Source organism: Taudactylus pleione, unplaced genomic scaffold (genome assembly GCF_031769625.1).
Source record: "Taudactylus pleione unplaced genomic scaffold, aTauple2 ptg000265l, whole genome shotgun sequence".
NCBI classification, from domain to species: Eukaryota; Metazoa; Chordata; class Amphibia; order Anura; family Myobatrachidae; genus Taudactylus; species Taudactylus pleione.
In genome coordinates, this window is record NW_028284667.1 from 763,404 (window position 1) to 790,470 (window position 27,067).

At 42.7% G+C, this 27,067-nt stretch overlaps 1 protein-coding gene across 1 annotated transcript in view; it reads right to left on the minus strand.

Moving 5' to 3' along the window:
* The window catches only part of HHLA2 (HHLA2 member of B7 family), a 68,403-nt gene that overhangs the window by 20,734 nt on the left and 20,602 nt on the right, over positions 1-27,067 (minus strand). Inside the window, exons 3-5 of the mRNA XM_088481110.1 lie at positions 23,371-23,388; positions 22,275-22,577; positions 12,529-12,753 (exon numbers count right to left, since the gene is read on the minus strand). Of these exons, the coding sequence (XP_088337236.1) occupies positions 12,529-12,753; positions 22,275-22,577; positions 23,371-23,388 (546 nt within the window). The remainder of the gene's footprint in view (positions 1-12,528; positions 12,754-22,274; positions 22,578-23,370; positions 23,389-27,067) is intronic.

The window sequence follows — 27,067 nt, forward strand, 5'->3', positions numbered from 1 at the left end:
GCACTACCAGGGGGAATTACTTCTGGGGGCACTACCAGGGGGAATTACTTCTGGGGGCACTACCAGGGGGAATTACTTCTGGGGGCACTACCAGGGGGAATTACTTCTGGGGGCACTACCAGGGGGAATTACTTCTGGGGGCACTACCAGGGGGAATTACTTCTGGGGGCACTACCAGGGGGAATTATTACTGGGGGCACTACCAGGGGGAATTATTACTGGGGGCACTACCAGGGGGGATTACTACTGGGGGCACTACCAGCTGCTGCATTTCCCACCCTAGGCTTATACTCGAGTCAATAAGTTTTCCCAGTTTTTTGGGGTAAAATTAGGTACCTCGGCTTATATTCGGGTGACTTATACTCGAGTATATACGGTAGTTTTGAAAAGTAGGCAAGTATGACTTTACATGGTGTCATTAGTCTAATTGTGATGGAACAAGGTTTCAGATGCATTGATCCAGCCCCCCCTCCAATTTAACTCCTTCCTTCAGGTAAAAATGCTCTGCTCCTAAACTTCCCCCTAATTTATGATTGCGGTCATCTGTGTTGAAACACCTTTCTTATGAATAAACATGTTCAACACAGGTGATGGCAATCAAATTAAAAGGGAAATCCAGGAGCAGAGTATTTTGTATTTGATGGACAGGGTCATGTTGGAGGGACTGTAGATCTGCTGGTTTTCAACAGTGCCATCACGGACACATGGATCAAGTTCAAGAAGGAATGGCACGTATACAGGACCGGATTAAGGTCTGTGGGGGCCCCTGGGCAACAAACTTGTGGAGGCCCCAATCAATAAAATTATACACAGTATATATGTATATATACTGTAGATATATGTACACACACATACACACACACATATATATATATATATATATATATATATATATATATGTGTGTGTGTGATTAACCTTGGTGTTGGTGAGTGCCCTTATGTGTGTGTACATCTTATTTATATATATATATATATATATATATATATATATATATATATACACACACACACACACACACATATACTTATACTGTGTGCATATATATATATATATATATATATATATATATATATACATACAGCCAGCATAAGTATGTGTGTATGTATACAGTGTGTGTGTGTATATATATATATATATATATATATATATATATATATATACACATATATATATACACACACATACAGACAGTATAAGTACAGTATGTGTTTGTATGTATACAGTGTATGTGTCTGTGTGTATATATATATATATATATATATATATATATATACACACACACACACATACAGACAGTATAAGTACAGTATGTGTTTGTATGTATACAGTGTATGTGTGTGAGTGTGTGTATATATATACACACACACACACACACACACACACACACACACATACAGACAGTATAAGTACAGTATGTGTTTGTATGTATACAGTGTATGTATACCTTTCTGCTATCTTCTGCTGACTGCTCTTCTGCTCCACGGCCAGACGAACAGTTAAACGCTGAGGCAACTGCTATGCCCCGCACGCAGTGCTAGCAGCCTGGGCTCTTCTCTGAGACGAGCAAAGTCTCGCGAGATTTGACATAATCTCACGGACTGTGACCGCTGTGTAAGGGAACAGCTGAGCTGCCGAGGACCACAGCAGTTTAATTAGTAGAAGCGCCGGGACCGGGTACAGTGTGTGGGGGCCCCTGGACGATCGCCCCTGTCGCCCTGCCCTTAATCCGGCCCTGCACGTATACTGCTGTGCCTAGCTCTCAGACAAGTCCAGTAAAAGGTACAGGTATTTACCTTGCCCCAGCTTAAAGGGTGTGGAAGCCATTGACAAAGCAGACACATGTGTCTATTCAAAGCGGGGAGGATCAGGAGGATGCAGGCACACTAATAAAGTTTGATGAGATATGCTTACCAGTGAAATAGTGTATAATGGACACCAGGCTTGCCTGCCCTCCCGATTTGGTCGGGAGCCTCCCGAATATCGGGTGCCGTTCTCGACCCCCCGGAAAGGCAGGCCAGCCTCCTGGCTTCCGCCTGCCCCCCGACTACTACAAGAAACCCCCGCAGCGGGGGGGCCCGATGACGCGTTTCGCGCTGAATTGCGTCTTCGTGGCTCCGCCCCCTGCTTCACAATGCCAATATTTTCGGCATTGTGAAGAGGGGCGGAGCCGCGATGATGCGATAACGTGGCTCCGCCTCCAAAACCGCGTCATTACCCGACCTTGCCCCCCGCTGTGTGCAGACATTCAGCTCCCTCACGGAAGGAGGGAGCTGAATGTCACAAGTATGATGGACACACATGCTTTAAACACTGCTGTGCATAGCACCTATGAGAGTATCCTGTCATTTGCTGCCAATTTGAAACTACTAGCAAAGACATGTGATTATGGTGTATCAGCAAGTGAGCTCAGCAGCTACAGGATTGTCTATGGGTCTTATATTGATGTAACTCATGCACATTTATTATACATAAGAAGGAATTAGCACTAGACATTGCTATACACATATGCAAGCTGCAGTAGAGAGACTGATGTATGTGACCTCCGCAGGGGCGTAATAGGGGTTTGGCGCCCAGGGCAAGGGAATAAATGGCACCCCCCCACACTATCAGTGCCACACGCCTAATTACCCCACAGGTCTAGTGCCAGATAACCTTGTATTCTAGGGAGGGATTAATGGTAGCCTACCTGGTCCTCAGCCGCATTCTTCTGCTGCTGGCTCTTCTAGCTTGAGCCTGGCATCTTCTGGCCTCTTCCGCGGCCACTGGAGCTCTTCCCACAACATCTCCATCCTCCGCCAGCCGCTGCCGAACTGGTGTTTGATGCCCAGTGGTGTTTGATGTCAGACACCGCAATCGGAGCCAGCCATGACGCCGCTCGCCATGATTGGCTCACCGCGGCCGCTTTCTGTTGGCTGCTGGTCTGTAATTGGCTCGCGGACGGTCAGTGGCGTCACAAGGGGGGTGCGGTGGGTGCGGGCCGCACCGAGTGTCACCCTCCAAGGGGGTGACACCAAAATCCGACTCATCCCCGCCCCCCGCTCAGCAGAGCCTGCACTGCAGGGAGACGCCAGGCTGGAGAGGCGCTCTCCCTGCAGCAGCTGCTGAGACAGCTTTTACTTCTGCCGGCTGCCGCTGTGCCTGTCATACTGAGACAGCCAGTGGCAGCCTACTGTACAGTAAGTGCGGCTGTGGTCTTCATACAGCCAGCTACATGTGGGGTGGGGGGGGGGGGGGAGGAGGAGTGCTAGATGCACGGGCTGATTACCTACTGTCAGTGTAAAGACGATCAGCCTGACTGAAGCCGCCGGGGTGGATGGCAGCTGAGCTCCTGCTCCTCTCTTCAGTGAATCAGCTCACTCCCTGCCTTACAGATTGTCACGCTGGGAGCAGGCAGGGACAGTCTACAAAACATTTGCCAGTTTACAAGTGTATTCAAATACTGTTGATTACACTTGAATACTGACAAGTAGTTTGTACACTGTCCCTGCTTCTTCCCAGCGTGACCCTCTGACCTCCCAGTCAGAGAGGATGAGAAGGAACTGGGAGACAGCAAGCAGTGCAGCAGCAGCAGCAGCCAGCACAGTGACTATGGTCTATTGTATACAGTAGGTGTAATGGGAAGTAACTAATTCAGTGAGGAGAGAGTGCCTATGCTGGGGATGGTGTATTAATGTATGTGCGTGGGTATACTCATTGTGTTTCTGTGTGTATAAGGGGTGTATTCATGTTATGGGTTATATGTGGGTCAATGATGCTCTCTGCATTATCTGGTGGTTACTACGACACTCTGCATTATCTGGCGGTTACTACGATGCTCTCTGCATTATCTGGTGGTTACTACGACACTCTGCATTATCTGGCGGTTACTACGACACTGCATTATCTGGCGGTTACTACAACGCTCTCTGTATTATCTGGCGGTTACTATGACGCTCTTTGTATTATCTGGCGGTTACTACGACACTCTGCATTATCTGGCGGTTACTACGATGCTCTCTGAATTATCTGGCGGTTACTACGATGCTCTCTGCATTATCTGGCGGTTACTGTTACACTCTATGCAATACAATAGGGGCATTACTTCCGGGGGTAATATTATAGGGGGCATTACCACTGCCATTGTGGGCACTATTAGGGGGCATTACTAATGGGGGCACTACTACAGGGAGCATTACTTTTGATGGCACTACTACAAGGGGCATTACTACTGAAGGCATTACTACTAGGGGCACTACTAATGGGGGCATTACTACTGAGGGCATTAATACTGGGGTCACTACTATAGGGGGCACTAATACTATAGAGGGCACTACTATAAGGGGCATTACCATTACCGCTGGGGGCACTATTAGGGGGCATTACCACTGGGGGGACATTGCATAGGGGCACTGCATAAGGGGCACCACTACTGTGGGCACTACATACGGGGCACCACTACTGGGGGCATTGTGGAAATGTGTCTGCTGGACTGGTATTTGGGGAGAGTTTGCGGAGCTGCGCATCAATTTATTTATTTTTTTTGGTGGGAGGGGGGGTGTCACCATGAGTTATAGCACTGGGTGACACCAACACTAGTGACGCCTCTGCGGACGGTGTAAAATTGAAATAGCTGCTGGTCTGTGAGCTGTACAAGCTTGCAGCTGGCACTAAATGTCATCCCCCGCTGGGAACAGTGCGGTGAGATGTATCCCGCCAGGATCACATCTCACCGGACTGCAAGACTTCCAGCGCTGGACATTGCCCAGGCTGGCAGCGCTCCCCTCTGCCGAATGGGCCCAGGGCAAGGTGCCACACACGCACCCCCCTTGTTATGCCACTGTGTGAATTGCAGTGATCACCAATTCTATGAATGCCACGAATGTCCTGCTTTTAATAAACGCTGCAACGCTTGTGGTAAACACAATCATTTTGCACACAAGCTGAAGACAGCCTGACTCTGCAGGTTCTGGCAACACACTGCAGTGGGTTCACACTGTAGACGCTCCGCAAGACAATACCCCAGACACCAGTCTCCACTATGAGAGCATTAGGGCTGAAAAGGGAGAAATATTTACCACCATAACGGATGAGGCAAATGAAAATGGACAATGGTGCTAATTGCAACGTCATGCAGTGTGAACTCCTCCAGCGCACAAACCCCAAAACATCTATTGATTGCTCTCACACCGTGAATGTAATTGCTTATGGTGACCATGGGTACGGTCATGCTGCAATACACAAACTTCCTGCTGCAGTTTCATATAGTGGACAGTAATGTCAAACCCATCCTAGTTTTACTGGACAGCATAAAACTGGAGTTAATAACTTTAAGTGCTGAAGTTACCGAATCACCCCCTCAGAACTGTGGTGCAAGCAATAGCTGATATGCCAAATGCAAAGATATTTACCACCCTGGATGCCAATTGAGAAATCTGGCAGGTCACATTGGGCAATGACTCATCCCATGTTGGACATCTCCTAACTTCAGAATGTGTCAAGCCAGAACCTACCAAGACACAGGCTATCCAACTCATACCTACTCCCACAGATAAGTTGAGTCTGCAGTGCTTTTTGGATATAACAAACTACCTTTTAAAATGTCTACCACACTACAGAGAGGTCACTGCTTTTGTGCAACACTGAGTGGTGTTGGTTGGACTGCCTTGATATTGCTATTAATGCTATGCTCACTTCCAGCCAGGGTGCTCCAATATCTTAATGTGCATGTTCCTGTTGTGATCTCTGCCGTGGTCTCTCAGCATAGGCTTGGCGCTGTCTGCCTGCAGCGTCACAAACCCATCAGTTTTGCTTTCAGGGTCTTTACTCTCAAATTGATTAGGAACTGTTGGTTCTAGTGTTTGCTTGTTATATGTTTCACCAGTTCATCTATGGGTATCCAGTGCTGGTTGAGACAGACCACCAACCTGATTACCATTCTCCGCAAAGCACAGCATACGGCTAAACATGAATTGAATGTTTTTTGCTCAAGCTCCAAAAGGTACCGCCTAGATGTGGTGTTTAAACGTAGCAAGGATCTCCATGTTGCTGACGCATTATTACTTGCTCACCTCCTGGACTCAGGTGTCCCTGATTCTGATGATGACCTGGATGTAATGGAGTTTGATTTCCTCTCCTTCAGGCACATGGAGAAGCTTTTGATGCAACCCTCAGGAATGACCTCTGCTAATGGTTGTCTTGTGTTGTCCTGCATGGCTGGCCTTCTTCCTCCAAGGAACTGTCTTGTGACCTCAAGTCTTTCTTTGCGTTCCAAGAATAATTGACCCTCTCAGATGGCATCCTCCTGTGTGGTCAGCGGTTTGTGATAGCTTATGCCCTTCAAGGTTTCTATGCTCAGCAGGCACACCAGGGGCACTCCAGATATGAGGCCACCATACAGCGGGCTAAGGATGCCCTGTTTTGGCCCTTTATGGTTGCAGACATTTAGCGAGTTGTTTCTGACTGTGACCCCTGCAGTGTTTTAATGGCCCATCATGCCATGGAGCTGCTCAGTCTCAGGAGATTACTGACCTCTTTTAGTCTATAATTTCAGCAGATCTCTTTGAATAGAGGGAAAAGGAGCACCTTGTGTTAGTGGATTTATATTCCGTTTGGTTCGAGATAGATTATCCCTCCAAACTGACAAGTGTCACAGTCATTAACAAAATGAAGACACTTTTTTGCAAATGGCATACTACACAAGCTACATGCATACTACACAAGCTAAATTGTGTGGACGATTCCAAACCTGGAAGAAAAGTTATTGCATAAGCTCGGGGTGGGCTCTTTTTTAACAGGTGTCCCAGTGACTGCATGTTCATACATACCTCAGAAATAATATTACATATTGCCACAATATATGGTGATAAGTAATGTCAATTTTTGGTAGAAGGCCGCAATTTTTAATACATATGCCCTGTAATACTCCATTTGAACTTTTACAACCTAATTCAAACTTCACATCTTATTAATTTACTGTATCTTAAAACACTTGTTATCTGCACCCCTAAATCAACTGAAACCTGCCCACCTGCATAGTAATTTCCATAGTGTGACTTTTGATCTTCTGTCTGCCTCTTGTTACCCTGCTTTCCCTAATCTGTGACCTCTTCTGTGCTGACCAAGCAATTTCTCAATACAATAGAACACTGACAATCCATGAAACAATGACTGCTGAAAGTAAATTGAAATAAATCGGAGTAAATCTGGTTTAAATTCTAAAACAATCCCAGTCTTTAACTCGGACCCCAACTTCTTCTCTAAATATAAATTCACATGTCCAAGATATTCCACGCAACTTGAAAAGAAATCTGCTTTTAAACACACAATCACCATTCCACTTCCCAGGATATCCACTCAACCCCACGCATGCCCTGTAGTTACTGACCCGTTTCTTTATATCCAGATATTTGTAAACAATATACAATAACTGATCATTTTGCACCTTTCAAGACTCTATTCAATATGGCTTTTGCCCAACACACTTTACAGAAAATGCACTTACAGGCATAGCCAGTAACATCACAAACTGTCTTTGGGCTTTTTCTCACGGATATTATAAAATTCTCTCCATCATCTTCCAAATATCTGTCTAATATCTTTATAACAGTCACTCACCAGCGATCAGTTTCCCAAGATCACTGTATTAGTGTCAACCCTGACTCTGCATTCTTATTTATTTTTCACATTCAGAACATTTCCAAATCATGATACTTCCACCTGTATAAATTTTCTGCAAAATACATGTATTCGTCAAACAAAATTCCAGTAAGCTCCTGATCCAAACCCTTATCATTTTCCACTTTTGTTATTGGCATGCCAAATGGACTGAGGTTGCAATGGCAAGACTATCTCCCCTGCAGTCAATCACTAATGCTGCTGTATGCCTCATCTACACTTCCTATCTTTCCACATCTGCTGCCTCTCTAGATTTTGTTCTAATGATCATGGGAAGTCAAAAATGTATTGTATTGACAAAGTGCTAAGCATGGTCTCTATCTCTACTCTCCTAATGGGGTGTGGATTGAAAGATCTACAGTAAAAGGTAGACAATGTCTAGATAGACAACAAATTTTAGACAGTCAATAGGTCGACAGGGACAAAATGTCGACAGGGACAACAAGTCGACATGTAAGAAGGTTGACAGGTACAAATGGTCGAGAGGATCAAAAGGTCGACATGAAAACGGTAGGCAAAAAATGGTCGACACATGTTTTGTTTTTCTAACCCTAATCTTCACCGTAACCCTCCCCTTGGTGCCTAACCCTCCCTTCTGGTGCCTAACCCTAACAGTCGGGGTAGGTGCCTGACCCTAACTTTCCCTTCTAGTGCCTAACCCTAACCCTGCGGTAAGTGCCTAACCCCAACCCTTCCTCCTGGTGCCTAACCCTAACCATCAGGTTAAGTGCCTAACCCCAAATCTATCCCTGACCCCCCAAAAAAAGACAAAAACAAAACACGTGTCGACAATTTTTGTGTCTACCTTTTTCTTGTCGACCTTTTGACCCTGTTGACCTTCTTACATGTCGACCTTTTGTCCCTGTCGATCTTTTGTACCTGTTGACCTATTGACTGTCTAACATCTGTTGTCTATATAGACATTGTCTACCTTTTTACTGTAGATCTTTAGACCGGATCCCATCCTAATGGCCACCCCTCACAACTTCATCCCATTCATGGCTGTAAGTCTTTTACCTCACAGCTCCCCACTTAAGGAACTCTCTACGCTATCCTGCCAGACTCCCTTCCAAGACTATTTATACATTTTGAAGGCTAGATTTTAAGCTTGTTTGGGCAGAGCCATCATTAGCTCTGTTTTATGTCATTGTCTGTACTTTGCATAATGATCTCCGCAATGTACAGAGCCACATAATAATATATGTGTTACAATTAATTAAGCTGCAACATTTTGAAGTGCATCCTGATGGCTTTGGTAATGGTAGTACAGAATGTTAAAGGGTTATTCTGTCTCCTCTAACATGGACAAATTAATAAAAGTACATAGATTTTTCCTGGTTCACTTCCTACCTATCAAACTGCTCATTCAGGGTCTCTCTCTCTCTCTCTGGCACATCCTCCTCTCAATCCCTACTATCTGTCTGCTCTGATCTCAGACCTCGGTTTTACTCGTGCTACACCTCTTATCTGTGGAAACAAATTCTCTCATTCAGCCTTCAGTACCACCGCTATGCTGAAAACAACCAAATCTACCTCTCTCCTTCTTTATTATGTTTCATAATCAAGTGTTTGCTATCTTCACATGGATGTCCCTCATACATATAGCTCAACATGTCCAAAGTGGTGCTTATCATCTTCTCTCCTCCCTGCGTTATCTACCCTCAGATCTCCTTTGTCATCAATAATACCAGTTTAATCTCCCAAACCTGTTGCCCTGGTATCACATATGATTCTGCGTCTGCTTTATTCCTCACATCCAGGAGGACATCTCCAACTTCAGTCAGAATTCTCAAGATCCAGGCAAAACTCAACTATTTATGCCTTGATAACTGCAACCTCATCCTACCTGGCACTCCCCTCACACATTTATATCTGTTTTATCTAACATGCCACAGCATTTTAGAGATCTTCCTCTCTAGCCATTCAACATCTGCCAAACAACTCTGCAATACCATACACTGGCTCCCCGAGTCCTGTAGAATTAATTTAAAAATTTACTCACCCTCACCTAAATAGACCTCAAAAACACCACCCCTTCATACATCTCAATTCTCATCTTTAAAAACACTCCTCCTGCCCTCTCAGGTGTAACTGTAACCTGCATCGCACCTCACCTTTGGTAATCATTTCTCACTCCCACCTACAAGACTTCTTTTGTGCCACTACCTACCACACCAAATCACACTCTACAGTACTCTGCTAATCTTTAAACGCTCTCTGAAAACCCGTCTCAGCTGTGTCCTTTTCTAACAGCATATAATCTATCTCATGAGCAGGGCCCTCACTATCATTTGTATTCTTGTCTGCATGTATGTTGTCTGTCTTGTATATTTAATTTTATGTATTCCCTGCTTCCAACTCTGTCTGATACTACAGAGCATTGCGTCGCTTTACAAATCAATATTATTAATAAATATACAAGACATATAAATACAGATAAATACAAGTTGCCAATATTGTAAGAAATAAAGTTTAAGTATAAAATGGGTTTAGGTATCTAATGATTAGTGATGTGAATTAAGTCTATTTAATGCTGAATAGGACTTGACCCCACATTTATTGTGTATACCCTTATGGTTAGAGTTGGAATGTGTACAATGTATGAAATGATTTTTAGTGAATCTTGGAACATAAATAAATTCATGTTATTCTGCAGTATCCTAGTAAAAACTGTCTGTCATATGAGTATAGGCGTACAGTACCTCTCGACATTTCAGAGTCCCAATTCAGGATAGGCAGAAATGAGTTGTGGCCTTGTCCCTGCAAGGTCATGGCCCCTGGTGGATGATGTTTTGGGTGAGTGACCGCTTGTCACGTTCTCATTTTCCATCAAGCTGGGGATGAGCCCAGCACTCCGGCAGCCACTGGGCTGCCCCAGGCTTGGGTGACATCCATTCACCGCTGCTCTGCTATGTAAAACAGCAGTGCGGAGTGCCCCTCCAACCTCCGGCAGGACACTGTGGCCCACAGGTGGGATAGTCTCCAAAAAGTTGACTGTCCAGCTGAAATCAGGACTGTAGGGAGGTATAATATAGGGATTCACCAAGGAGCTGAAAGCCACAAAGTGATTGCTACCCAATGGCCACTTCTCAGATGCCCAGATCTACAATATATATATATATATATATATATATATATATATACAGTCAGGTCCATAAATATTGGGACATTGACAGAATTTTCAGATTTTGGCCTCTATTCACCACCGCAATGGTTTTGAAATGAAACAAACAAGATGTGCTTTAACTGCAGACTTTCAGATTTAATTTGAGGGTAATTACATCCAAATCAGGTGAACGGTGTAGGAATTACAACGGTTTCAATATGTGCCTCCCACTGTTTAAGGGCCAAAAGTAATGGGACTATCAACTCAAAAGCTATTTCATGGACAGGTGTGGGCTATTCCCTCGTTATTTCATTATCAATTAAGCAGGTAAAAGGTCTGGAGTTGATTCTAGGTGTGACATTTGCATTTGGAATCAGTTGCTGTCAACTCTCAATATGAGATCCAAAGAGCTGTCACTATCAGTGAAGCAAGCCATTATTAGGCTGAAAAATCAAAACAAACCCATCAGAGAGATAGCAAAAACATTAGGTGTGGCCAAACCAACTGTTTGGAACATTCTTAAAAAGAAAACGCACCGGAGAGCTCAGCAACACCAAAAGACCCAGAAGACCACGGAAAACAACTGTGGTGGATGACAAAAGAATTATTTCCCTGGTGAAGAAAAACCCCTTCACAACAGTTGGCCAAATCAAGAACACTCTCGGGAGGTAGATGTATATGTGTCAAAGTCAACAATCAAGAGAAGACTTCACAAGAGTGAATATAGAGGGTTCACCACAAGATGCAAACCATTGGTGAGCCACAAAAACAGAAAGACCAGATTAGAGTTTGCCAAACAACATCTAAAAAAGCCATTACAGTTCTGGAACAACATCCTATGGACAGATGAGACAAAGATCAACTTGTACCAGAGTGATGGGAAGAGAAGAGTATGGAGAAGGAAAGGAACTGCTCATGATCCAAAACATACCACCTCATCATTGAAGCATGGTGGTGGTAGTGTCATGGCGTGAGCATGTATGGCTGCCAATGGAACTTGTTCCCTTGTATTTATTGATGATGTGACTGCTGACAAAATCAGCAGAATGAATTATGAAGTGTTTCGGGCAATATTATATGCTCATATTCAGTCAAATGCTTCAGAACTCATTGGACGGCGCCTCACAGTGCAGATGGACAATGACCCGAAGCATACTGCAAAAGCAACCAAAGAGTTTTTTAAGGCTAAAAAGTGGAATGTTATGCAATGGCCAAGTCAATCCCCTGACCTGAATCCAATTGAGCATGCATTTCACTTGATGAAGACAAAACTGAAGGGGAAATGCCCCAAGAACAAGCAGGAACTGAAGACATTTGCAGTAGAGGCCTGGCAGAGCATCACCAGGGATGAAACCCAGCGTCTGGTGATGTCCATGCGTTCCAGACTTCAGGCTGTAATTGCCTGCAAAGGATTTGCAACAAAGTATTAAAAAGTGAAAGTTAGATTTAGGATTGTTTAGTTTGTCCCATTACTTTTGGCCCCTTAAAAAGTGGGAGGCACATGTAGAAACCGTTGTAATTCCTACACCGTTCACCTGATTTGGATGTAATTACCCTCAAATTAAATCTGAAAGTCTGCAGTTAAATCACATCTTGTTTGTTTCATTTCAAAGCCATTGTGGTGGTGAATAGAGGCCAAAATATGAAAATTCTGTCAATGTCCCAATATTTATGGACCCGAGTTAGCTATATATATATATATAGCTAACTCGGTTAAATATCCTTAACAGACAGGTCAATGAGATTGTGTTAGTATTACAGTTCTTACCTTTCCTTTTCCAATTGCCTGTCCAGGTGCTTTCCACAACTGAATGACGGATAACGCAGTGATGTGATAGAGAAGTATTTGTGACAGTATGGAAGCTTTTGTTTGTTTTAACGTTATCCACATACCATGTTATCCTAAAGGTATCATCTGGATAGACATTATTTACATTGCAGTTGAGATGCAGCTTATCGTCAACCCATTTATAGTCTATTGAGTGATTAAAGTCTGCAAAACAAGATACATAGGAATGTTACAATACAGCAGTGAGAAAATTTGAATGGATCACTTATCATATGAAAGGGTTAACTTCCATGTACTGTGTTAAAATAATCTTTTTGTGATGTATTTCTAACTCTGGCAAAGATATCTGAGGCCTGCTACTAACACTTTTCTGTAATTGTCATGTACAAATAACATTTGTATTCTGTTTGGTACATTATAAATTTAAAGAATAATGAAAAGCATTGAATACAGCCATGAGTAGAAAAATTAGACAGTCATTGAGCATACAAATACAATATAAATCAGGACTTATGTCCTAAATGGCATAGTCCAACAATAGTAGCTTACACTTTACATTCAACACAATTTTAACAATATATCGGAAAATAAAGAACCCAGGGGCGTATCTATAATGGGTGCAGGATATGCGGTGCACACGGGACCACACCGCACCCATACTTTTTAATACTTACCTCTCCAAAGTCCCACATTAGCTGGAGAGGCGCTACACAAAATGCCTGGAAAATGGCCACTGCGGCCATTTTCCCAGCGTTCTGCACATGCACAGTAGGGAAATCGCAGGGAAAATGGCTGCCACACCATTTTCCCGACGACTTACCGAAGCTGTCAATGTACGGTGGCCGCCAGAGATAGAGGAGGGGACCCCAGACGGTGAGTGAAAATGGGCCCCTGAAAGAACCAAAAGAAGATAAAAAGTGAAGGGGAAAGGAAAGGTAGGGAGAAGAGAGGTGACCACCGAGCCGGACGACCTAAACCCAGAGAACGTGGGACATAAATAAATAAAAAAATAACCAATGACTAATGGATTTAGAGATATCACTATTAAAGTTCCCATGTAAAGTAATTAGCTAGTGTTTTACACAGTATCTATTCAAGAAGTCATGAAATACAACATGAAAGTAGGCTGGTCTGTGTATATAGGGCTGATTCAGATCGGGACGCAAATAACGATATTTACACAGATTGAGCGATTGTTAGCCACTGCGCGATACCGCACTGCACATGTGCAGCGATTGAATTCTGTTTACGCTTGCACAGAAGATTCAATAGCAAAGTGAGTGACATGTAATCAGCATTTAGGGTAGTAACGGGGGTGGCTAGAGAAATGCAGCCATGTCAGTAGCGTTTAAACACTTTTCTGGGCGTGCAAAAATTATCCACTGTGTCCTTGTTGGCTGCAGGAGAGCCCTCTGCGTGTCTGGAGACCCACTATGTCTACAACAGCTTAGACTTATGTTGCCCATCCACTAGGCGATTAAACCTAGTGATGGAACGATAACGACGGTTAATCAGGCAGTAAAAGGTTAAAAACAATCAGCGTTACGCGCGCCCGCTGGTCGTTTTTAACATCAATCATCGCCCGAACATGACGGTCAACCTGACGACCGCCGTCAGGTTGCCATGTTCGGGGAGGATTGATCTGCATACAATGAGCGTCTGAACGTTCAGTGTATGCAGTTCACCCCGCGGGAGACGACGGCATCGTAATCGTGCCGTCGTCCCCCGCATCATTAAATGGATGGGTAGCATTACTCAGAAGGTGAGTTTCTGAGTCTAAATCACACATTTACTAATACTTAAAAAACCAAATCAAAAATTATCGGTTAGTACTGTAAATGTGTGATTCAACCCCAGAAATACATCGATTTGAACGATTTTAATAGATTTTCATTGAGTTTAGTAAATATACCCCGTAATGTGCCAGTTTTTCTTTTTTTCAGCACTAGTTTCAATTACAGCCAAACACTGTATAAAGTTGTGCCGTTTTGTTATTTGGCTGTTTGAACTCTGTACATGCCGGAGTGCAGTGTGATACTGTTACTCTTTGTTTGCTGGATAGCAAGGTGCTACATATTACTCATACTAAATGTTGTGGTAGGTGCCTGAAGACATACATTAAAGGGGAGTTCAATTAGTGAGCATTGTGCAGTAACCTCACACGTCACTATTACATGGACATCACATGATATTTTACCAACAAAAATCAGAACCTCCCATGCCGTTGACGCGCTCCTATTTTACTGTCTATGGAAGTGCCCTGTTGCAGCTGGCATTCTCCTATCACAGCAGGGACAGCACTGTCCTGATATGCCACTGCCACACTCCATGGAGGCCTGCAGTATGAAAAAAGTCAGGGTTTTTTTTGCCAGAAACTCTCTGCATCCCTTTTTGTAAACTTACAATGTTGAGAGGGGGTTCAGTATCCCGACGGAGGTGAGTAAACTACCTAACCCCCCCTCTCCCCCACTTAACCATAACCGTAACCTGTTCCTTTAGTGCTTAAACCTAACCTCCTCCCTGGGGAGCCTAAACCTAACTCCCCCTCCCCGCACCCTAAACCTCCTGGGGGAGTGCCTAACCCTAACCTTCCCCCGGGGGTGCCTAACCCCCCCCTTTCCCTAGCCTAACCCTCCTGGTGGGTGCCTAACTCTAAATCCCCCTGGGGTGCTCTAAACCTAACCTGCCCCCCCTGCGGCTATGTGGACACGCAGACCGTACTTAGGGCCTAATTCAGACCCGCTCGCGAGCACTGAGCGCTCGTAAGCGGGTCAATGGAGCCCTAGTGCGCAAGGGCACGATGGAGGGAGCTCCGTCGTGCGCATGCGTGAGACCCGCATAGCGACAGCCAAGCTGTCGATATGGGTCTCGCACCAAAGGGGGCGTGCTGTCGATGGTGAGGACAGCACGCCCCCTTTGGTGGGCGTGCCGGGGGCGTTGCTGCCCAGACGGAGGCATTCCCATGGGAACGCCTACCGTCTGGGGCCGGCCCCACTGACATCACAAGTGATGTCAGAGGGAGTGCTTTTGGCTCTGATAGAGCCAAAAGCACTCCCGGGCTTGCGGCAGCGAGACCCTACCGAAGGGTCTCGGCGCAAGCATCTTGACCATCGCAAACATCTTTTGGGCCGCTCGCTATAGCTGTGGGTGGTCACCCACAGCTATGCGAGCAGCCAGGAGGCCGCTCCATTTTTAGGTAGGAGGGCACTGATTCAGAGCGAGCGCTCTGGTCAGAGCGTCCGGCTCTGAATCAGGCCCTTACCTCGTTCGGTCCCACGTTATTCTAGATTCCGGTGTTGGGATTATGATAGGCGTCGGTATTTCAATGCCTATTAATAATCCCTAGCCGGCATTCTGCCATCGGGATTGTGACCGGCAGCCGCAAGTCACATGACTGCATCCCGTTGAGCAGTATGTAATAATTTGTTATAGATATGTGACCATTGGGCTTAATGAGGCATTATTTATATCAATCTATTTAATTTTATACAGACTGTTGGGTTAATAGAGAACTATAGCCATGTGACAGGTCAGGTCTGAGGGAGCACTGAGAAACTGACTTTGGAGGCAACAAATGTAAACCTCAATAGCCCATATTTTCCAAATTTCATTCACTGCATAAGTGAATCTAGTACATTGTACCAGGAAATAAGTAGTACAAACCCCAAAATATGGCAGGGGTGAAGCTAGGCTGTCACCCAGGCAAAAATTTAACCCAGCACCCCTGCCCCCACACATTCTCCTGTAGATAGTCTCCCTTAACTTGCTTGAATACAGGCTGTAAAAACTGAAATGTTTTTAATGTGGGGACAAAATCCACTTTTAGTTTGGTTACTTTAAGCAGAAGTACAGAAAGAGGGAGTGTGTGATGTGTGGGGGGTAGCAGGTACTAATTACCTGGGCCTGGTGTTGTCTGAAGTAGTTATCTGCCCAGCGGATAAAATTGGGGGAACTGTAGTATTAAATTATGAAGAATATGATGGAGATATGTGACTGCAATTGTCAGATACCACAACATATAAAAAACTGAGATCTAATCCTATGTATAAAATGAAAAACAAGGTGAATGCTTCCTAGATAAAGCTGTACAACAAAGATGAAATGATCAGACCCTAAACAACTTGCTATGAGTAAAGCACCCTCTCTGCCCAATACTGTATATGACACCAAAGATGCACCAAATATTAACCCTCCAGGGAGACCTATAGTGTTAAATCTATGAATCAGTATTACAGCCGTTAGCACAATATGTAGATCACATGTTGCAACCATTGGTGGCCTCCAAACCTAGCTATATAAAGGATAGGTCTGATTCTATGGAGAGGATGGAAGAAATTACATTCTGTAGAGATGGACGTCAAGTCCCTATATACAGTTATACCACAGTTATATAAGGAAGAGGAGGAAATGGTGAGAAATGTACTAGTCCTTGCAGATTTTAAAATGCCACCTATAGAATTTATATGTGAGCTGACATCTAATGTGTTGGAAAAATATAATTTAAAATATGCAGATGCATAATATGTACAGGGTGCTGGGACCACAATGGGGTTGAAGTTGGCACCAGTTTATGTGAACCTTTTTATGGCACAGTATAAAGAAGCGCATATAATCCCAAATTGCACCCCCAACATCCTGAAATATTTCAGGTTCACTGATGATATCGTTATACTTTGGTGGGGCACTAAACATGAGTTTGAAATTAGAGATTTAAACATACCCATGCTGATTTTTTTCAGATGTAACGGTTTTACACAATGACAAATCAAATGGGCACTACATTGCCATAAAAATACTGACAGGAATAGCACTCTATATGCAACAAGTCATCATCTTGCTTCCCTAAAAGATGGACTCCCAATTTATACAGGTGTTGCGAACAAATACGGACCCTTAATGAACACAATATAAATAGAAGAGATGATTAACAGATATCGAGCTGGAGGTACTTACTGAAGATTGTGAAGCAAGGTTTAAAAATAACAAGTAAGTTGTTTGATAAACAGCAATAACCAAGCAAAGTGATGCAGCAAGGTCTTATGGTTGTCACAACCCAACCAATATGACACTTGTGCAATAACATTTAGGAGTTCAATAAAGAAACATTGGCCAATTATTAAGTCCGATTGTTTGTTTAAATAGATCAAAAAATGTACCACTATCTCCTATAGGAGAAGCCAGAGTCTGAAGCAGATGCTAATGAAACCATCAGGGCAACAAACATGGTTACCTCACAAACAAACTGTCCTTTATAAATGTGCACAACATGCCGTGGCATGATCCCAGGAAATGCATTTTTACCATCCACATTCTGGAAGGGTAATAAAGATCCGGCATAGGCTCACATGGACATCCAGCTATGTCATATATATAGTTATATATATATATATATATATATATATATATATATTAGGGATGTGCAGGCTCGGTTCTACTCGGTTCCGTTCGTTTTTTTTTTCCCGAATCTTATTGGGTTTCAGCTGTCACGAGTTTTAGATAGCTAATAAGATTCGGCAAAAAAAACCGAACGGAACCGAGTAGAACCGAGCCTGCACATCAATAATATAATATATATATATATATATATATATATATATATACATACACACACATATATATATATATATATATACACATACACACACATATATATATATATATATATATATATATATAATTTGAGAAATACAGCACTCACATCCCTTAGTAAAGTCATTCAGCAGGGTGCTCCACTAGGGAGAAAGGCCTAACGGGTACTCCAATAAATATCCAAGGAGGCTAAACAAATAGCCAAATGAGGGCACTCACAGCACTAAAGAATAATGATTCAATTGGATTTATTCAAATAATGATATTCCACCATCAATATAGTCGACGTTTCGACCCCTAAGGGTCATTATCAAGACACATCAGCACTGACAAATATCCAGCATGTTGACAAAAGGCATACCGGTTATACCCCATGAGCTCACTTATAAAGCCTGGAGGATCAGCATTAGTTCAATTACACTAATTATAATGAAATTCACCTGAAGTACTGCATCACACTCTACAACAATGTAGGCACACACCCATTAGCTGAGAGGGCAGGAACAAAGAACACCTCCCCATTGGCATTAGGAGCGCTGTCGCAATAGCAGCTAATGACACACCACGTGTGATACCACAAGGCTGCATCGTTAGGAAAAACACCGAACCCGGAAGTGTCCGCGCACGTCAGACACTCATATGGCTGTGTAACTAGGCAACCAATCAAGCTTGCGGGTCAAGCGGCTTGCATGCGTGTCACAATGTGACATGCATTCAAGCCGCTTGACCCGCAAGCTTGTGGTATCACACGTGGTGTGTCATTAGCTGCTATTGCGACAGCGCTCCTAATGCCAATGGGGAGGTGTTCTTTGTTCCTGCCCTCTCAGCTAATGGGTGTGTGCCTACATTGTTGTAGAGTGTGATGCAGTACTTCAGGTGAATTTCATTATAATTAGTGTAATTGAACTAATGCTGATCCTCCAGGCTTTATAAGTGAGCTCATGGGGTATAACCGGTATGCCTTTTGTCAACATGCTGGATATTTGTCAGTGCTGATGTGTCTTGATAATGACCCTTAGGGGTCGAAACGTCGACTATATTGATGGTGGAATATCATTATTTGAATAATCCGATTGAATCGTTATTCTTTAGTGCGGTGAGTGCCCTCATTTGGCTATTTTTTTTAGCCTCCTTGGATATATATATATGGGGTCCCTTGATGCTGGGCTGCAGGCTTAAATGCTTTGATCAAATCATGACAAAATCCCCTTTGTTTTATTTGCTGCACACATATATAGATTTGTAGTATATTATTGTTAGCGCCGATAGCAAAAGTTTTTCTGTTTTATATATATATATATATATATATATATATATATACACACACACATGTGGACTAGTATATGTTGGACAAACACGCAGATGCTTCAAAGAGGATGACTAACCATAGGAGTACTGTACACCAAGCCATCCTCACCAGGGAAACTGACAAAACAGTAGCAAAGCACTGTTTGGAGAAGAAACATCAACCATCCACAATTAAATGTATGTTCATAGACCATGTGCCACTTTTACTTAAAAAAGGATACTGGGATCAAATCCTGCTTCAAAGGGAAGCAAAATGGATTTTTACCCTTAATACCATCTCACCAGGCAGGTTAAATGAAGAAAATTATAGGTGCTTCCTTTGAAGAAACAAATAAAAAAATAAATTTAGCCCTAGCCATATGCAGAAAATTGTGGACATTTTTTCTGTTTTTTTTTTCTTTTTGTATTATCACTTTCTTTATTGCTTAGAGTTTATTATATAATTTGGGTGTGTTAATGTGCTGTATTTTGTTTTGTACCCTTATCCTGAAAACTGGTACAGGTGCATTGTAATGGAAGAAAATGGCGCCTTTATTATATCCAGAAGTGAATATATATATGTATATATTTTTAGTTTACAACCTAATGTACAAGGGCGGTTCAAAAAATAAAGTACTGTAACAAGACCTCTCACTGAGTAAATTTATTTAACTCGTACATATATGTATAATCAATAGTATGGCCTTGGTACAGATTATTTTCCACATAGTCCCCATACTTGTCTAAGCTGTTATTCCAACAGTACACCAAGGCATCTATCCAGGCATGAAATAAATCCGTATCAAGCGCCTTAAGCCAGGACATGACGACTTTCTGAATGTCACCATTGATTCCTTCCACCTAGGTGCTTCTTCAATGGTCCAAAGAGATGGAAATCACTTGGTACCAGGTCAGGGCTGTAGGGAGGATAGTCCAGTACCTCACAATGGTGGCGCCATAACAGTTCTTCTTGAATGTCTGTCCTGCTGTTATCAAAGGCAGTGCACCAAACCCAAGCCTGTTTCCATGACATGACATGATTACCATACACCTTGTTAAGTTGGCAATGAATTTCTGCTGTTGATGTGCCCTTTAGATGCAGAAATCTTATCACACTACGTACCTCAATGTTTGACCATGTTTCCGCCATTACACACGTGAGAGGTCTTGTTAGTTACCTTACTTATTGAACCACCCTCGTATATAATGCAGCCCACAGGCTTCTTACATGAGACTGGCACTTAAATATAAAAGCAGACAGTGACAGCGTGTGTTGTACAAGAAGAGACCTGATATTTATGTTAGTTATGGATAGTGGCTTGTATGTACTAGGTTGCTACCAATCAACTAAACTGTTGAAGCCACCCCTTTAAATGAGTAGGCTGCCACGATTGGGCAGCAAAACTGGAAATGCGATGTGTTCCAAACTTATGAAGAAAATAAGCAACAGTAGTGAAGTTCACCGCAGGCAAGACATCTTCAAGTGTATACCTGCCACTTTCAGAGTTTGGCTCTGTAATTTGTTGATGGACATGGCAAATGCTAGCTTCAGTGGGAATTGGAGACGCTTATATTGAAATGGTAGATCTGTAGGTAATCTTGGGTATGAGTACATTTTCTCCCTGTGTCGAAATGGTAGCTCTGACCATTTTTTTTCCGACACTTGTAATGCATAATCTCGTTCCATTACATAGGCTGCGCTTCTCCTCCATATTCTCGATTGTTTTTAGAGGATAAGCGATATATTTAATGAAAGGATCATAGTGAAGTTGCCAACTTGGGTGGGTGTGTGCGTGTATATATGTGTTTAATTAATGAATAAATGCTGGAAGCAAACTATACTGGAAAGTGCACAGTACCCCCTGCTGGCGTAAGATAGTAATGCTATATTCTTGTAATGCTATATTCTTTTTTTTCAGTGCTTTGCAGTGGGAGTTATGGAAAAACACATAACCTATGTTCTAATCCAGCCTCTAAACTATTCTTATACTAATTTTCAAGTCAATTGATTGAAAGGTTTGGTTGTGATTGAGCAACAAACATACAACATTTCATTTGTACAAATTAGTAGGGATACATACGGTACATAGCTGGCAGAAAACTAGGCACACTTTTACAAATGGAGGGACATATTGGGTCAAAAGCTACATTTACACTTCATAGCTGCTGTTTTGCACCTTGTGAAAGCCCTCCAGACTATATTACAGGCATTGAGCCATAATACCTGCAGATCATTGTATCACTGTATAAGTTAACAAAAATATTGGCTAATGCACTAGAAAGTAAAGAATAGACACCAATAATAGGTTGCGCTTAAGTCCAGCTGTCACAGAACATACAGATGTGATTTCTGCCATACAAATGTGTCCTTATACACTTGCTGCAGTCATGCTAAATAGCCCCTCTCGCGCGCCAGGTACCGTGAGACTCTGCTAGCGTCGGACATCTTTTTTGCGTCTTTTTTTTCTACAAAAATGCTTCTAAGTTGCAATGCGAAGCGACTAGGACTAACCAGCAGAGTAATTTGCTATGTGATACTTGTATATCTGTGTGCGACTGAGTCACTGAATCTGTATACGAAGTGCTACAATGTAGCAGCCACAGCTTTTTACATTCCAATTTCCATTGTGGTTCATATACAGACTCAGGTGCTCAGAGATATACAAGTGCCACATATTATATTAATCAGAATAATTTGCTGGTGCATTTTCGGTAAAAAAAGACAGTGTAGCATGGGACCTGGCGGCTCACTCACACCAGGCAAGTTGCGCTGCATGGCGTATTGAGGCTAGATGTATGAGGACACATCTATATGACATTTTGCCATATACAAGATTACTGTGTCTTACCTGCAATCTGCAATGTCACCGTACCATCTGTTCTGCCCCTTGTTGTACCCACGTAGAAAGAGTAAGTATTTTCATTGCTTATTTTCAGGTCTCTTAGCTGGAGGGAAGCATTTCCTTTTCTCACTTCATTTAAGAACAGTGTTGTCCTTCCTGAGTAATGTTTGTCCTGGTTGTCCAGCTGGTCTTTACCTCTGTAATAGCTGTGCACTGTTTTTTTATCTTTGTCTATCCAATGAATCACTTCCTCCTCCCCAGGTATAAAAGAGCATGGCAAGGTGACAGTACGGTGCAGCTCACCCCACACTATAGATAAAAAAGGATCATAGATTGTGTAAGGCACAAATGTGTACAGCTATGATCAACGCATGTTTTAGAACATTGTGTTAATTCAAACAATTGAGCCTTGGAGAGTATTTGTTATAGAAAAAAAATACTGTACATTTAAAATTAATTTTGCTGTGACATTTCTCCTCTTTCATACTTTCCACAGTATCTTGTTAGACCACAAAGACATCACTAATATTGCTGCTGTTTCTGTTTGTAATAATTGATTTAACTTTATTCTGTGCTTGCTGCTGTTCACACTTGCATTACATGTTGTGCGGCGATGGTACCAATGTTTATGCTATTGCACGTTGTGGGATGAAGATGAGAGGGCAGTGGGCGTCCCTATGCTCGGCTATGCTTTGTAAGGCATTAGCATATTTTTGCAACTGTAATCCGTGAGAGAATGCAGTTGCGATTGCATTACTGGCAGACTCTGAACCAGGTTCTAAGACAATTGTATATCACAATAGTTTCCAAAATACAATGAAATTAAAGAGTGGCGGTTGGTAGTATTTGGATTCCATCGCACAGAATATTCCTGTGATTGCAAACAAAATTATGTACATTTACACTTATTGGAAATATATCATCGGCCATTTCCTGCAATAAGTTTCATCCAGAGCAGCTTTTGTTCTCCCAGCATGACAGTAGCATGATAGTAATAGGTTCCCTTTATTTACATTTGTTCAGTGAATCATTACTTTTACCATTCCAGTCCCCGCCCAAGATTGAAATGAACACAACAAAGTGACAACTTTGTGTAACTTACCTCGTGTTTCACTGGTACCTGGAAAAGATAGTAGCTCAATGTTAGCAACATCAGAACAATGTTCATGTAGATATTTCACCGTTAATTACAATTTCTGATTGAAATGTAGATAAAAAACATCAATTTATCATACAGTTCATTATACTTTATTTTTAGTTATGTAATTAATGAAGGAACACCTAAGGATGAAAAGTTGTTTTTCCTGCACATTTGGAGTGATTTAGAATTGGACCCAAGTATAACAGTTCATAGTAATTTCACCAGTCATGTTAAATGTGTTGCAGTGTGCATGCACACAACTTAAGACTATATATTTAGCTGCACCAACCCCCCAACGGTTGATTTCCTCTTGATACAATTATTTAAAAACTATTTATCTAAACATTATTAATAACCTTCAAAAAAAGACAGAAACTTAACATTAGTGTAAGAAAGGTCATACTTTATTGATAACATGTATAGTTCAAAAGAGAGGATGGGCAGTTATCACTATTAAAAACAGGACAATGCCAACATGATATATTATCAATATGCACTGGGGCCACCCTAGGTGACTTTATCAATCATGGTTTCCAACCTTTTTCCAATTCACGCCAAATGGTGTACCGCCAGATGGGTGATGTTGCTGACCCCCAGGAGGGTGGTTATTAATCAAAACCTTTCTGATAAAGGAGAGTGCACCAAAACTACTGCACCAAAAGTCCGCCCAGCTGTCTTTAGTTATCATGGTATCCAACTCTCTTCCAATTCATGACAAATGGCATCCCTCTTGGAAGCGTTAGGTTGCTGACCACCAGGAGGGTGGTATTAGCCAAGCCCTTACTGATGAAGGACAGTGCACCAAACTTCTGCACCAAAATGTCCACTGATCTGCATGCTAACGGCATATTAGTTCTATGTACTACAGCAGGGATATACATGGTCTGACCTCAGTCCGTGGTAAATTCCCATTGTATAAATATAAGTGAGAAGCTTCTTCAGGAACATTAGAATTGCAGCTGTGTAAGGTGCTCGTCTTTATAGTCTAATAAGGTTTTTGTTTGTTTTTACCATTGGATTACTTCAAAGGAATTTAAGAAGAGACATCCAATTAACTCCTGCACCTCAAGCATTAGGTGACAAATAAAGTGATGAATGAAGGTTGTGTGTAGGGATTATGTTAGTTTTCAAATAAAAATAAATTTTCGTATTGTTTTCAGCTGTTTGACATGATGCACTACAGGTTCTGCATCATGTCAAAATGCTTTAATCCCACTTTAACTTTATTGTTTAATTACTCTATACACACAAAGCAGGGGGCTAGTGCTTTCAGCAAGAGACTGTTTTTTCCAAATGGGCCAGGCTTGGACGGTGTTTTGTACGGTATGTAGGCTTGCCCCACCATGCTAAGTAGCCAAGGGCTTGTTGTCATTATTGTAGTGGGAGCACATGATACAGGTCACCCTGCTACATTTGTAGCAGCATTGCCTGTGATCACCTAATTCTGATATTGGCATTTTGGAGGGACCCCATGCTTTTTCGACCCCTAGATTTTGCAGTTTGTGCCCCACCTGAGATATAAGCATTTTGCAGTCTGTGCACCATCTGAGCTATAGCCTATAAGCAGATCTGTGTGCATCAAGCATGTAGATCTGTGCTATAGTTTGTGCATAAGTCTGTACAATAAGCAAATGCCAGATGGGCTGGCATCACTGCCTCCCAGTGCTCTGCTCAGCAGGAGGGATGTGAGATGCAAGTGATATCACATTGTGCATACTGGGGGAGGCTGGGAGCTGCTTAAGGAGCCAAGAGGAGGGTTCCAGGTGCTGGATGCCATCATCATGGTGGGCCTGTGTGCTTTAAATGCCAGGCATTAATTTTAGTCCTTATCCAACCCTGCTAGCAAGATCTGTGATGGCTGGATACCATTAACAGCATGGAGGGAAAGCAGCTACTAAATATACCTATAGTATCTGTGGTTGCCTCCACTTAGTTGTCTCCCTACTAAGAGGCAGACAGGGGCTGGCTAGCAACTTTCAGACTAGGGGGCAAACACAAATAAGTGGCCTGGGCTGCAGAAAAATATGAGCTTGACAAAAAAAAATGTAGCCAGTAAAGTCCCACACTATATATTACTATTAGTAATTGTAATGAAATCAGACCCCGGTGGGGGGTGGGGAGGGTATATTTACAAAAGATCGGGTTTGAGTGCTGGATTATAAAGGGCAATAGTAATACACATAAAATATGCCAGATTTTGTGTGCATTAATATTGCCATTTTAAATCCAGCCTAATCTTAGAGGTCAGCTTTGGGAGTATATACTATCTCATTTAACATTAAACCCAATTTTTACTAATCCTGACATATTTAAAAGCATAACCAAAACCTGACCACCATAATTCCTTATGAAAAAAAAATCATAACTCAGATATGAACTCCCCTCCCTCCGATCTGACCCCACCACCTTATTATTAATCATCACCCAGGTCTTATTCCCCTTCCCTCATTGAATATCATATTCCAGATTTGAATTCCCTTTCTTTTATTAAAGATCATATCCCAAATTTGCTTCCCCCCTCATAAAAATTATGCCACAAGTCTGCTACCCTGTCCCTCATTAACTATCAGAGCACGAATCCATTCAACCACCTTAATTAAAAATTACCCACTTTGGCCCAGATTTATCAAAAAGTAATATTCCTGTTATCACTTGTTACTAATATAAAATGGTACTTTAACCAATTAGCTCCTAACTGTCATTTTTCAAACACATGATTTAAGATTAGTAACGAGTGATAGCAAGAATATCACTCGTTAAAACTTTGGGCCTTGATCTAATACCCATCTCATTAACAAGATTCCATCTTTGTCCCATTGTCATTCATTAAAAATCAGAGCACAAATGTGACCTCATTAAAAATCATACCCCAGACTTGACCCACCTCTTATTAAAAATCACACACCAAATCCAGGGCCATATGGGCCTGGGGCTGAAAATGACCAAGGGCCTATTGTGAGAAGCAGAGGAGGTGTTGCCAGTGTAGTGTAGGGTCACCAAACAGTTAACACAAATGAGCTCTCTGCTCCCAGGTTGCACCAGGGTTCCTCCTCATATACCCGACCCCCTGCCTCAGGTAGCCAGTTCATTACCAAGCTCAAGCAGGCGGAGACAAACAAAGGGTAAGAAAGAAGAAACCCATACTCATGAGTCCAGACTCTCAAGAGAAGAAAATTACGGAAACCTCCCCCAGAACTACAGGTGCGTCTGGGTGGGTGTCCTGTGGACCCCATGGACCTCGAAGAAAAAGAGTTAACAAAAGGTATGTCATACCATAACTCTTATTTTCTTCTTCGGGGTCCATGGGGTCCACAGCCATTACGTTGGGGATATCCCAAAGCACTAACCCTAAGGGCGGGGACGCTCCTGTCTCTCGGAAGAGAGGAGAATCCTACGCCCAAAGGAGGCATCCTGAGAGGCAAAAGTGTCAAAGGAATAAAATTTGACGAAGGTATGGATGGAAGACCATGTGGCTGCCTTGCATAATTGCTCCAGCAGAAGCACCCCGGTGGGCCGCCCATGATGGACCTACCGCCCTAGTAGAATGTGCCGTCACTGAATCTGGTACCCGCATACCAGCCTGTGTATAAGCCAATGAAATTGCCATGCGAATCCACCTGGCCAGTGTCTGTTTATTGGCTGGCCAGCCACGCCTATG